This window comes from Helianthus annuus, chromosome 1 (assembly GCF_002127325.2).
Source record: "Helianthus annuus cultivar XRQ/B chromosome 1, HanXRQr2.0-SUNRISE, whole genome shotgun sequence".
NCBI lineage: Eukaryota > Viridiplantae > Streptophyta > Magnoliopsida > Asterales > Asteraceae > Helianthus > Helianthus annuus.
Window position 1 is genome coordinate 129,530,742 of NC_035433.2, and position 14,831 is coordinate 129,545,572.

Genomic DNA, 14,831 nt, shown 5'->3' on the forward strand with positions numbered 1-14,831 from the left:
CCTAAACTCACCAAATTAACAAATTTTAAAATCTATTCTTAGGCTAAAGGGTGTGGAGATCATGGTTGCGATATGATTCGCCACCTAGGAACATGAATGTAAGGCTACACCACCCTCTTGCTTGATCCACCATGGTTTGCATGGATTAAACCATGACAACCATGGTCCTCCTTACCATTTTTCAAGAAATTATTTTCTTTTTCTTTAGACAAAGACAAAATTAAAATAAATAAGGGGCTAGTGGTTTAGCTCATGACCACATCCTTAGGATAGTGGTTTTGGATGATGGATTAGAGGTGGGTTACATGACCCTGACGTGGAGGGTCATGGTGGTCACGAGGGTCATGACCACACTCTATAGCCTTATTACTATTTTATAGAGTCAAATGTCATTTTAGTCCATGTGGTTTGGGTCATTTTGCCAATTTAATCCAAAGGTTTGAAATGTTGTCATTTTAGTCCAAATAGTTTTAAACGTTGCCATTTTAGTCCACTGGGTTAACTCCATCCCTTTATTTTGTTAACTAGAATGACACTTCGGTCATTTTAAATGTAATTCTGTTAACTAGAAGGGCAATTCGACCATATAAAATAAGCGAATTACCATTCTAGCTAACATAAAAAATGAACGGAGTTAACCCAGTGAACTAAAATGGCAACGTTTGAAACCATTTGGACTAAAATGACAAAATTTCAAACCTTTAGACTAAACTGAAAAATAACCGGAACCACAGATACTAAAATAACATTTAACTCGTATTTTATATGATGACATGCGCTATTTCCTTGTCATCCGCGTCCTTCCAACAATAAAAAACACTAGGTTGCTAGTTAAATATTCCCAGTGAAAAAATATATACTTCGGTCCCTAAAAAGTAAAAAGGTGAAAATTTGTTATATAAATAAGTCACTACCTACCCTATCTCTTCAATCATCCTACCCAATCATTACTGCTTTTATTTTTATTTTTCATTTCCTGTTTTTCAATCTTCCAGTTCTAGATGCAGATCTGAGCCTCAAAACTTTCTAAATTCACATCAAATTAAAATCCGATTTTCTTCTTTTTATTATTTGTTGTTAAGTTCAAAATACCCAAATTTGTTTCGATATTTACAAAAAGATCTGGATTTATAATTTCAGATCTGTGCTAGTTGACTTATTTTCTGCTCTGTGCTTTGTTGGATCTACTACATATGAGCATCTAATCAACAAAGATCTGAGTTCTGATTAGATGTATACATGGGGATCTTTGTGGTAAAAGTACACGACATGTTCTTGAGTTTCAGAATACAAAGAGATATGTTCGAATGTCTCTTTTGGTTTGACGGATACACGTTTTCAAAATTACTACAAGTTATGTAGGTTCTTTTGAAATGCGTTATGTCCGATTTGATATAGAAAGGTAATTTGCTGAGGGTCTAATTTTGTTATGGGTTAACTATAGTTTTTTTTTTATTTGTGATTAATGTAGTGAAATTTGCAGGCCATGAAGCAAAATGCATCACATGGATCATTAGACAGATTGCTTTGCCGAAATGAATGAAGATTAATGCTGGATGAACTGAAGACATAAATGAACTTTCGTATTAGTAGTTTAATCTAAAGTTACTTTAAATCTATTTAAAAAATTGTTGTGTGTACGAATTTTAATTGTAAAATGAACATGATGTTTGTAATTATAAAAAAAAATGCACGCATATATTACTATGGTGGTGTATTGTTATGGTGGTGTATTGTTGTTTATACACATAGACATGTGATGTGTTTGTATTCATTTGAAAAGTGACTATAACATTGAATGTTATATGAGGCCCCTTAACTTGTTTTTTTCGTGAACCCTTACAAACTCTATTCTTGCTACAAAATCGTAAAACTTGACTTGTGAAATGGGATATGGCAACCTAATAATTTTGAAAAATATAACTAGAAATTAATAAATCATCACTCAACCAATTCTAACACTTCATACGCATATAAAGGTAGTGTTTGGTATGCAGTAATGTGGGGTGCAATGGAATGTGCCATTATGAGAGAATGAAAAAAAGTGTGTTTTGTTGGTCGATGGAATGGAATCGCTCATTCCAAAATGCATTTCATTCCTTCAAAATCATTACATCCGCCCCCATGTTTTTTTTTCCATTTCATTCCCTCTTCATCCTACATTAAATACACCACAAACCACCATCGTTGCCACCACCCACCATCACCACCGCCATCCACCACCGCCGTCTGCCATCGTCACCCACCTCCGCTGCCACCCACCCACCGCCACCAGCCAGCTCCCACCGTCGTCACCCGCGACCTACCGATAACACCACCACTGCCATCGCAACCTTCGCCACCGCCACCCACCTCTGTCCCCACTTGTCACCACTGACACCTCCGATCACTGCCGCCACCCACATCCGCCATCGTCGTCGCTACCACTACCGATCACTGCCGCTACCCATGTCCACCACCGCCACCCACCATTGCCACCTCCGATCACCGTCTCCACTCACCTCCGCCATCGTCATCAACCACCACCGTCGCCACCAACCCCCACCACCGCTGTCCACCACTGCCGCCACCACCCACCGTCGCCGACGCCACCACCGTCGTCACTGCCGCCACCCAACTCCGCCGTCAACCACCATCGCTGCTATTACCACCCGCCGTCACCCACCGCCGCCGGTACAACTGCCACCTATCACCACCCACCATCAACGCCCACCACCGACCACCACCATCCGATTTTATTCCTTCGTCTTTTCTTGCTAACCAAACAACAAAAAGTAATGATTCATTCCATTCTCACATGGTAACCAAACAAGACATGGAATGGTAATGATCAATTCTGTTACCTCATCCATTCCATTACCTTGTCGATTCCATTCCACCGTCCATTCCATTACCCCATACCAAACATACCCAAAGAGACACATTTAACTTAAAACGATACTAAAATTTACCCAAAAGAGTTTTTAAGGGTGTGAAGGATGGGTGACTGTATAAAATCCATGTTTTTTTTTTCGGGGGGGGGGGGGCAAAATTTGTTTTTCTTGTTTAGGTAGCATAGATCAATTAATATGATAAGAGATCATGTACAGGAGAGGAATTTCATACGTAATATAAGAGATAATTATAATCACACATTTATTTTCTCAATTAAAAAAAAAGGTATGATGGTATTTTCTCTCTTTAACTAGTTTCCTCCTTATTTTCAAATAGCTATAACTTTTTCATACGTTAATATTTTTAAAAAATTTAATCGTATTAACTAAGATTTCATTCTATTTAATTCGAGCAGCCTATTGCTATAGTGTTCTTAAAAATAATTTACAGAACTTTGAATACCCATTACGTTATTACGTGATTTTGAATACCCGGTACATGACTACGTGATTTTTGAATACCCATTACGTGGGAGGGGGGGGGAGGGGGGGCAAAATTTGTTTTTCTTGTTTTGGTAGCATAGATCAATTAATATGATAAGAGATCATGTACAAGAGAGGAATTTCATACGAAATATAAGAGACAATTATAATCACACATTTTTTTCTCAATTTAAGAAAAAAAATGTATGATGGTATTTTCTCTTTTTAACTAGTTTCCTCCTTATTTTCAAATGGCTATAACTTTTTCATACGTTAATGTTTAAAAAAAATTACTTCGTATTAACTAACATTTCATTCTATTTAATTCGAGCAGCCTATTGTTATAGTGTTCTTAAAAATATTTACAGAACTTTGAATACCCATTACGTTATTACGTGATTCTGAATACCCGGTACCCATTACGTGATTTTGAATACCCGGTACCCATTACATGATTTTAAATACCCGGTACATGACTACATGATTTTTGAATACCCATTACGTGATTACACATTCAACATAAATCATTACGCATTCAATGTAAATTCATTACGTGATTACACATTCAATAATAAGAACTTGATTGTTTATGCTTTATTACGTTGTTAAATCTCTAATATACGACATTAAGTTGCTAGTATATGTTGGCTTGACTAATGTTTTGTATATAATTTAGGGGTAACTTTATAGAAATGTAATCAAGTTTATCAAGTGTTCCAATTAAGTCATTGAAACTTTTTTTGTCTCTCTAAAGTCACTGAAGTTTCATTTCGTATTCAAATACTATGTAATTATTAGGTTATTAGGTTACCAACGATGATATGTCAGGTATTTTTATTTTTTTTAATTCTTTAATATGATGTGGAAAAAATAAATAATGACATGGATTTTTCGATTAAAAAATTGCATTTTTATTCTAAAAAATTTATAAGATAAGCCATTATAAGTTTTAAACATAATTTTGTTCTTATTTTTAAATCATAAAATGAAATTTCATGTGGTTCCAAAATGTTGCAGTGATTCCAATATAGTACCAAAATGGATCATTGGTTAATCACATTTTCTGTTTTTAAATCACAAACAAATGAAATTGTAAGATAATGCAACAGTGATTGCAAAATAGAATTCAAGTGATTCAGCGATAATTTCTAATAATATTGCAAAGAAGATGTGCAGAACATAAACCATAAACCTGAAGAAACCATATTTAAGAAGTCACAATGATCGGATCCAAGCAAATCAAATCAACAAAATAAAAACCACATTTTCTTTCAAAAAGTCAACAAAACCTAGATGAGAATCAATACTTGCCCCATTGGGGAGTGGTCTATGGCGAATATTAGCAACCTGAGGCGGTTATTGAGATGTTTCTACCTAGCATCGGGTTTAAAAGTTAACCTCGCCAAGTGTAGCATTTTCGGGATCGGTGTGGAGGATCATGAAGTTCATAACATGGCGAATCTATTGAGGTGTAAAAAAGGTACGTTCCCGTTTAAGCATCTTGGGTTATTAGTAGGTGCGAATATGAATCTTGCTCGAAATTGGAAATCGGTGATAGAGATATTTAAAAATAGGTTGTCTCTTTGGAAAGCGAAAACCTTATCATACGGTGGGAGGATAACACTAATAAAATCGGTGTTAAATTCCTTACCTACATATTATTTCTCACTTTTTAAAGCACCACTAACGATACTGGAGTCACTGGATAGAATCAGGAGGGTATTCTTTTGGGGTGGTTCGGAAGAAAAGGACAAAATGAACTGGGTGGGTTCACGTAATAGATATTCAAAATCACATAATCACGTAATGGGTTCTCAAAATCTTTCAAAAAAAATAAGAAAAATATAGCAATAGGCTACTCGAATTAAAGAGAATGAAACGCTCATTAATACGGTGTAACTTTATAAAAAAATATTAACGTATGAAAAGTTATAACCATTTGAAAATTAAGGGGGGGGGGGGGAGGGTGGGTTTATGAGTCAACAATATTGTATTTTCCTATTTTACCATTTTCCCCAGTTGTTCCATTGTTTTTAGTTATGTGAATTCTATATTTGAGAAACACTTAATCTCAACCATTGATCTTACAAATCAAGGGGCAAACTTCTCTTCTACACTTCGTACACGTCTTTCCTCTTGTACAACAACCTTTCTCTACTAATATATATAAATAAAATATAAACCTAGTATAAATTTAATGTTCAGAGGGGGTGAACATGGATGACTAGCCTTTTCCACTTTGATTTCCCACTTGTATAAGCATGTTGTATTTATAAAATGCACTTTTAATCATGTAAGCATTTAGAAATGGTAACTTGTGATGAGCGTATATGTATACACATTCGTATACTCATATACATCCTGCTCATTTACTTTCATATTTGGTGATGATATAAACTTATTTTACAAAATACATCCAGATTTAGTATTTTAAAAGCAAACTAATACACCCTAAATCTATGTGTGTGTATATATATAGACGAGTTTATTTGTTTTATCATTTTCAAGTTTAATAAAAATAATTTTGTAATTCTTAAATAAAAGATTGTAACTTTTAAAAAAATTAGCTCTGTTAAGCCTTTATTTTATTTATGAAAGATGTTGAGCAATGGACCTATGCCACTAGTTCACCATCAATATAATCGTATGTCATTTTCCAATAATTTACAATTGTTTAAACTTGTTTTAACATGAATCCTATGTCAATTTATCCCAAAACTCATATGATCAACGCTTGAATTTAACCTCACAGTTATACCCAACTAATTCTATCATAATATATTTATATAAAGAGACACATGTAACTTAAAAGATACTAAGATTTAACCAGGGGAGTCTTTAAGGGTGTATATGTGGGCGACCGTACAGAGCCCATGTTCTAGAGGGGTGCCAAAATTTGTTTTTCTTCTTTAGGTAGCGTGGGTCAGATAACATATATAAAAATGTAAACTTAGTATAAATTTCATGTTCTAGAAGGGGGGGGGGGGGGGGGGGCAATAACACAATAACCATCTACCAATAAGTCATTTATCAATTAATCATTCAACCCGCATACACGATACCTCTTTTTCCCTTTTAAACACTTAAAATAATAACCATAGCCTTTTCCACTTTGATTTCCCACTTGTAATGAACACACATTCATATACATCCTGCTCATTTACACTCATTTGTTGATGATATAAACTTTTTTTACAAAATACAATCAGAATTAATATTTTAAAAGCAAACTAATACACTCTAAATCCATGTATGTGTATTATCATTTTTAAAAATAAAAAAGTTTGCTCAGATAAAGCCTTTATTTCATCTACGGAAGATGTGAAGCAATGGACCCCATCCAAAGCAAGGCTTTTAGTCATCACAGCATTTTGCACCAGCCGGGAATCGAAACCGGGTCTGTACCGTGGCAGGGTACTATTCTACCACTAGACCACTGGTGCTACATGTATAAGTTCTTACAATTAATTCTTAAAACCACGATTTGGACAATAGATCACAATTGGAACAGCTGAAACCACTTATTTTCTATTTTCTTTTACAAAAAGTTAGTGTTATCTAATTTATATCAAATTCGCTTACCTTATAAAAAATACATAAGCAACCAGTAAACTTATTTTTGTATCTTGTATAAAATGCTCATACTTTTAAAATGATATTAAGAGTCCCTTGCCTCTTAGTAGGAGGTCTCGAGTTCAATCCCAAGCAATGAGTACATTAGATATTATTTGGTGTAACCCGAAGTTGACCTCCGGCAACTCGAGTTACTAGTGTAATCAGAATCGCAATACCCGTGTGGAACAGTATTCGGCTCCCTCTTAAACTAGACCCCATAAGTTACTGCTCCCTTGACATACTTCAATATGGCATACAAATGGGGCTTGCAAGGACTTTGCATGTAGGACTTATTATCATGGTTGTAAAAATCCCGACTACTCTCTGATTAGTCACCGATTAATCACTAATCGGAGGTTCACCGATTAATGGCCGATTAATAGCTAGGTGTGGCGGTCCTATTCTGGCCAAATTTTGACTAGATGCCGGCCAAATTTTGACCAAACCATATAAATTCCTTCCAATTATTTAAAAAAATGGGTTAATGAGGGGTTAAAACATGTCTAATTTAAAAAACTGCATATAAAAATGTGTGTGTATATATATAGCTAAAATATACATATAAAAGTCTCAATCCGATTAATCCATATTAATCCCGATTAATCGCTAGTCGGTACCCCACCGCCCGACTAGCGCCTAACGATTCTTACAACACTGCTTATTATACCAACAACGAATGTGATATATGGTATTGTAAGAGTAAAGTAGAAGAGACTTCCCACAATCTATTAGCGGATATATATTTCCAGAGAATACAAAATATATATAAAATATATACCCGCTAATACTTATGACATATGATTGAACTGAAAATAATTATATAGGGTAAATATAAACTCAACATGTTTAAATAAAAATCAAGCACACTCTATAACTATGTAAGTATGATTTGACCACAACAAGCTGTTAGTTAAGAAAGTCAACCTCATGTCATTTGGGAGATTCAGTGACCATATGGGAAGAACCATCAAAGACTCCATCCACCAAGTAACGCGCACCACAACTTGATACACGACCCATTTTAGCATGAACATGCCTGCGAGTCCCATCCTCTAGCTCTATCCTCTTCTTTTTTGGGTTCATAAACTCGATCTCAAGAGCTTCCAATGCTTTTTTGGTCAATGAACGGTTTCTTCTACTCTGTCGTTGACCATTTGCAAGAGGAGTCAACGAGTCAATCTTGTTGGAGTCAGCAAAAGATGATTTGTTATCATCATCTGAACGTGGACCCACTCGAGGGCTGTTCAAGTCGATCACTATCCTTGTATGCTTCTTATCAGAACATGCAGTATCTTCCGTATCCTCATCTTTACCAGGAGTGTTGTCATTTTTAATATTATCAACTGTTTGACGTTTTCTTTTTCGTATGAATACCAACTTCTGTTTTCTTGCTGGTTGCCCATCTGTAGAGAGATCCATTTTGGTATTTTCCACTCTATTAAGATTCACATCTTCAATGCTAGATTCTTCTGCGATGTCGTGTTCAGTTTCTCCAAAAACACTAGCCGACGCTTGCATATCAGCAGGTTCAAAAACAGTCAAACTTGTCAGCTCTTTGACCTTAACAAGGCCAACCAAACTGGTATCCACAACTGTGCATTTCAACAAATCTCGTTCATCATCTGACCGGTATGTTTCATGTGGCTCGACCAAGCGGTCCTTGCCAGGTTCGTGTTCAAGAAGGTGCGGTTCAGATGTAACTTTATTCAGCACTTCAATCAACGAGTCAAAATATTGACTTCCTTTGACCAGATTCCTCCTTGAAAACTTCGTCACACCAGGTGCAAGAAACACTAAATTCTTCGAGTTTTGGAACGCATAGTTTCTAGCCTTTTCATAGTGCCATCCTCTAGCCAAAAGCCTAGGCCACACAGCCGCCCAGAAGAACTCATTTAACCGTACTTTGCTTAATCCAATTAGATCCTTCAAAATGTTAACAATTTCTTCTGTTTTAAGAGACGAGCAAGTAGATTCAACTTTTTTGCTTGTTAATCGCGTTCGGGTCTTGATAGTAAGGTCTTGTTTCCCTTTGCCAATGGCTACGGCTTGTACAAGAAGATCGAGGCCCATTGTATCCCTTAAAATGAAAACATACTTCTCGAACGGAAGTTTTCCCTCCTCAAACGTTCTAATGACCTGCAAGAAACCATACGTCAACAACCGATCTTTCTGAGTGTAGAAAATTAAACATTAAACAAAATACCTGCGTCAAACTAGAATAAAACTATCATGTTCAATTGCGGTCCAAGACTCTTCATTGTCTGTGTCACAACCTACAATATAAGACGCATCCTTTGGACCCGCATTAATCCCTGTCAAAAAAACATGGATCCATAACCAGAAACTTTGTATATCGCTTAATAAGAACTTTGATACAAGAACGTGAACAGATTTAATGAATACAAGAACAAGAATAGATTTAACGAACTGCACTAAAATAGCCTCTCAACTCACCAGCAGATCATGAACACGATGATCTGTACTCTTTGATCTATACTACGAATGATGATCTCAATACAAGATCAGCAAGAACAGTATGATCTATCAAACCCTAAGAGAGAGAAGGAAAGGAACCAATATGATTCTGGAACTTTGATAAGTGCAACTCATACAACCATGAAGAGAGAGAAAATATATGTGATACATAAAATGAATGAATTGAGTTATCTCTTCTCGCCTAATCATGTACTCCAGCAGTCCAGCAGCCCAATAAGTCCAGCAGTCCAATTATGTTCAGCCCAATCATGTCCAAGACACATTTAGTTGATCCCAGAATTTGTGACAATGAAAAACAAATAAAAAATGTGTGAGAAACAAATATATATATATATATATATATATATATAGGGGAGGGTTTAAATGAGAACGCTAAATATCGCGAGAACCGTGAGAACGAATCAAAAAACCGCGAGAACTTTGTCAAAAATAATTCAAATTCAAAATTTCTTTTTACACTTATCATTATTATTCGAATACAATGTTATAAATTTCATTTATAGGTTTAAATTTACGCAAATTCGTAAATAAAGAAAATTTACACATGTGTAAGTTTGCCATGTACACATGTGTAAATTTGTTATATTTACACATCTGTAAAAATTCTAATAAAAGTGATTTTGAACGGAGAAATGAATTATTTGATGTTGCAAATTCTTTTTTTGATGTTTTATTTTAATTACAATGAGGTTTGTATTAAAAAAATTGGTTATGATTGGTTTTTTTATTCGTTCTCACGGTTCTCGTACGAGTTAGCGTTCTCAAGATAACCCTCCCCTATATATATATATATATATATATATATATATATATATATATATATATATATATATATATATATATATATATATATATAAAATAAAGAACATGTATAAAGGTATAAAATGAAAACACATATAGTTGTATGACATTTTAACAATCCCCATGGTTTCTTCCTTGTTCTTATCTTGACTGTGAACCCAAGTGACAGGAATTGACAGACCAAATTCACAGACGGGTAACTTTATGAGCTGGGATCGCTCGTTTTCTGTCATCAAAGCTGGGATTTGTGCCTGGTACTCATGCCCGACTCGCATCGTCTTTGTGGCTCTCCAAAAGTGTTACCAGCAGAAGAACACTGTTCAGAATGGAGCCACTCGACTCGTTTATAAACAGCGGCGGTATCTTTATCCATCTATCCATAGTACACATGAAAACAGACATCGTTGTTAGCTTCATGTTTCAAACAAAACACATGTTCTTGATCTTTGTCCCCAAAAACAGAAACTAATTTTCCCCTCAAACTTAACGCGATTTACGACTATTCCACAAATTTACCCCTAACACAGAAACTTTGTGACATTTACTTTGGGAAATTTGAATAAAAAATTAATTTAGATGATTAGCACCTTCAGAAAACCACACTCACTACAAGAAATTTCAGCTTTAGTGGCGACAAAAATGGTCGCTAAAGCTAGAAGTAGTCGTCGCTAAAGCTAGAAATAGGCGATACTGCTGATTTCGTCGCTAAAACCTGTTATTCAATAGCGACGATGAGCGTCGCCACTAAAACGTTTTTTTTTTTTTGGATTTTTCAGTTTTTTCGTTTTTTCCAGTTTTTTTTCATATTAAAAGCTGTACATATTAGGGCTCTGGAGATGGTGAGTGGAGATGTGCTGGGTAGAATGGAGGGAAAGGGAATGGATAAGGACTTTATCCCGCTCCGCTTAAAACTCTTTAGTGGCGTGAGATATTTCCCTGATCGTTGGATCAGGTCTTCATCCAACGGCCAATAAGCAATTAATGGTCCCAGGACACGGATCCACCTTTAGCGGCGACATATTAGCAGTCGCCACTAATATTGTCACCACTAAAGCTCAAAATTCTTGTAGTATTGAACCCAAAAATATCATAACAATTTGTTAACTAAAACAATTAGATCAAAACTAATTATGAACACAACACACTGTTCAACATAATCTTCTGAATGGTTTAACACAATCCATAAGTTTATAACAAGTATAAAAAAGCTTGATAAACCTGAATGTAATGATACCCACGTTAAGAAGCAAAGATTAACATATGGGTATCGATGTGTTGCATCAAATTCAAACCTTATAATCATTTTGATGAGCACAAACAACACACAACACGATGATGAAGAATGCAAGAAACAAAGACATAAAACAGTGGTTTATGATCAACAAACTCAGAATTCACCTTTGAAGATGCATCTGAACAAGTTGTTGCAGGTTCCTGAGATTGCAGAAAGAGCAAAGCAAGATTGTGTTGGGGTATTTAAAATAAAAAGAGACGAGTAATCTGCTTTTATTCGGGTCGATTTATTCTGCAAATCGTATGTTTTGTGGCAGTCACAAGACCAAACACGTTTGACCAACATTTTATAAGCATTCTAATTGGGAAAATTACCAAAATGTCTGTTAACCAAGTGAATTTGCAAATTTGTCACGTTCCTGCGTCTTTGGAAGCTCCTCCCAGGTTCGGAAGCGGCCGTCATTCATGTTGAAGCGTCCATTTCGTTCAAGCTGTCCGACAATGTTCAAGCGTCGGTGGCCGACGCATCATAACAAAAAGTATATTTATGCGTCCGGCTTTGTGTTTCGCTGACGCATCATCTCTTCCTAAAAGTTTTGGCTCCCAGACGCTTCCAACGGCTTGCCGACGCTTCCTCTGATGGCTTCGTCGACGCTTCCAATGGCTTGGCCGACTGTTTGAATTGTTTGGATCGGCTGATTTCTCTAACATATATTTTGTTGTTTTTTTATTATATCAAACATAATTTTTTCCAATGTAAAAATATTATAACCTAAAAATATTAGTTAAATCTAAGTTTTTTAAATTTTGAGCATATATATACTGGCCCACGTTGTCCATTAGTGTTTATGAGCATGATGGCAACCGGGAGGCGTTCCAGTAACATACCGGAATCAGTAGAAAACACTATCTGGGTCAATGATAAGCAACAACATGAGAATTGGTCTCCAAATGTTCTTGAGTTTTATTATGAGGGTGATTGTTCTTCCTGTTGTTCCAGCTATATTGGGAGCCAACCTCTAGATAAACACTGGTGGGGTGGCATATTAAGTTTTTGTGGAAACGGTTTTATTCAACAAACGGTAATTATGTAATATAGTTAAGTTTTATATTAATAAAAAGGTTAAAATATCAAATTTTTATACACAACATGTCGGAGCATGGTGTAAAGTGGCTCGTGAAGTCGAAGAAAAATGAAAATCCTGGAATTGCGACTTCATCAGTTAGTTATCGCTGGACGGTGCTCCCACCTCAATTTCTCAATCTCCTTGTAGAACCAACGGTACCAGCCAGAAAAGAAGGGTTTTTCCTTACCCGGCTGCATTTGGCCATTCAAGGTACATCAACGGATTAATTTTGCAGTTTAAGATTTTTGAAAGGTTTTTTAAATAGGTTTACTTACTTTTATATTGCAGTTTTGGATTTTAGAAAGTTTTCCTGAATTCAAATCTCGGGATGGTTTTTATATCGCTCCAAAAAGTCCGAGATTTTTGAGTTGGGCAGCAGGAAAGAGGCTAGCATGGAATTCTGTGAATCGGATTATACAAGATTCAAGAAAGGTATTGTCTTTGGAATTTTTATTTACTTGGATATATTATATATTTTATGAATATTATGTGAATGTATTGTTTTAATTAAATGCAGATTGATGAATATTTTCCAACCTCTGATTTAGTTCCCACCAGCGAAGAGTTGGATACCATGTGGTTCGGCTCGAGTTTGCAACACATAGTCAGTTTTGGTTTAATGAAAGCAGCCTCAATAAAAATGGAACCGTCTTTTGAACGACATGTGTTTGAAAATATGGAGGTAGATGGTGGAGACAATGATTGTTTAGATGGTTTTGATGGCAAGGTTGATGCAGGCAACGATGGAGGCAATGATGGTTCGGAAGGTCATTATAACTTGAATGCATGCACACATTCAAGAAAAAAAAGAAGTGGAAAACCGCTCGGTGGGTGTAATCTTGATGATGAAACACAAAATTCTTTGATAGAACAATTTCAAAAGCTTCTAGACGATCGGTTTGAGGAAAACTACCAGAGGTTGGCTAAGCTAGTGAAGCCGGAGGTAACACTAATCAAATTATTTCTTTATCAATCAATTCTTACACACTATATCTTATATTGTAATGTTTTTTACAGTCGACAATTTCTAAGGGAGCAGATGGAGCATCAAACGCTACTGAAATGGTAACTTTGAATAACATAGATTATTTCTAAATAATGTTTTCATTGTTAAAAATAATTTTTTTATTTTAGGTTGATGCGGTCTCGTGTGGTGCAAATGACAATTGTAGCGATTATCATGTAAAGACGGACAAGTTGCATCCGAGGGACTTCAGCTTGCGTCGGCGGGCCTTCTCTATTGCATCAGTCGGACTTTTCGATTGCGTCAGCCAGACCGTTCCAGTTTTTCAAAGTATTAATGGAGATTCCCTCAGAATTTTTATAAGAAAATCATATTTTAATATTAATCTGTTTCCGGTTAAAAAATAAATTTTTACTTTTTTACTTTTACCTCATTGGAAAAATACTAATGTTAATCTGTTTCCGGTTAAACATCAATGTTAATTAATGGAGATTCCCTCAAAATTTATATAAGAAAATCATATTTTAAATATTAATCGTCCAGACCATTTTTAAAGCGTCGGTGGGAGTTCTCGATTGCGTCAGCTAGACCCATTGGTAAAAACTAGAATTTTTTTCATTGAATTTTCTTGCAATTGAACTAGAATTTTTTTCATTGAATTTTCTTGCAATTGAACTAAAATTTTACAAACGTAAATCAGTAAACTGTATAACTTTATTAAATTATGATTGAATACAAAGTACATAAAAAACATAACACAAAAAAAATACAAACATAATCATTTGAACTAGAATACACCAATCGGGTGATACGCGGTTGAAAACCGGTGCTTGTTATTGTTTAACTTAACGTTTTTACGTAAGTTTTAGTTTCGAATAGCCTACTTTTAATCAAGAATGTGTCTTGCAGGTTTGATGGAGTTTAAGGAGCTTTTCGGGAGCTTTACGGGTCATCGGGTCGAAAACCGGAGCACCGGGATGCGTTACGGATCAACCGGAAGTGCAAGGAGCGAAAAATGGAAAGTTGGTTTTTAGGGGGCCGTCGGCGACGGGGTCCAGGTCGTCGGCGACGCCCCCTGGATAACCCCGTATGCTGAGTTACCCGTATCCAGTTGATTAGGCCGTCGGCCAAACATGCATTTTTGGGAGCCCGTCGGCGACGGGGTCAGACCCGTCAGCGACGGGTGTGGGATTTGAAAATCGCGAATGTTGGCCATTTGGGGGTTTATTTCGATTCCTA

The 14,831-nt window shown here is 35.8% G+C and overlaps 1 protein-coding gene and 1 long non-coding RNA gene across 3 annotated transcripts; one reads left to right on the top strand and one right to left on the bottom strand.

The window, feature by feature from the left end:
- The first annotated feature begins 925 nt into the window (after nucleotides 1-925).
- LOC110877754 lies at nucleotides 926-1,799 on the top strand. Its single transcript, XR_002557267.2, has 2 exons — nucleotides 926-1,402; nucleotides 1,484-1,799. It is a non-coding gene; the product is annotated as an uncharacterized LOC110877754 (long non-coding RNA).
- Nucleotides 1,800-7,746: 5,947 nt separating this feature from the next.
- LOC110877746 lies at nucleotides 7,747-9,797 on the bottom strand. 2 transcript variants are annotated; one of them, XM_022125944.2, is made up of 3 exons: nucleotides 9,426-9,797; nucleotides 9,175-9,283; nucleotides 7,747-9,107 (listed from the first exon to the last, which is right to left on the bottom strand). In XM_022125944.2, exon 3 carries the CDS (start codon nucleotides 9,039-9,041, stop codon nucleotides 7,902-7,904), a length of 1,140 nt encoding a protein of 379 aa, XP_021981636.1. In that variant the 5' UTR covers nucleotides 9,042-9,107; nucleotides 9,175-9,283; nucleotides 9,426-9,797; the 3' UTR covers nucleotides 7,747-7,901. The 2 variants fall into 2 exon arrangements, with proteins under 2 accessions (XP_021981636.1, XP_035830658.1); XM_035974765.1 differs by having other exon boundaries at nucleotides 9,175-9,797.
- Nucleotides 9,798-14,831: the final 5,034 nt, after the last annotated feature.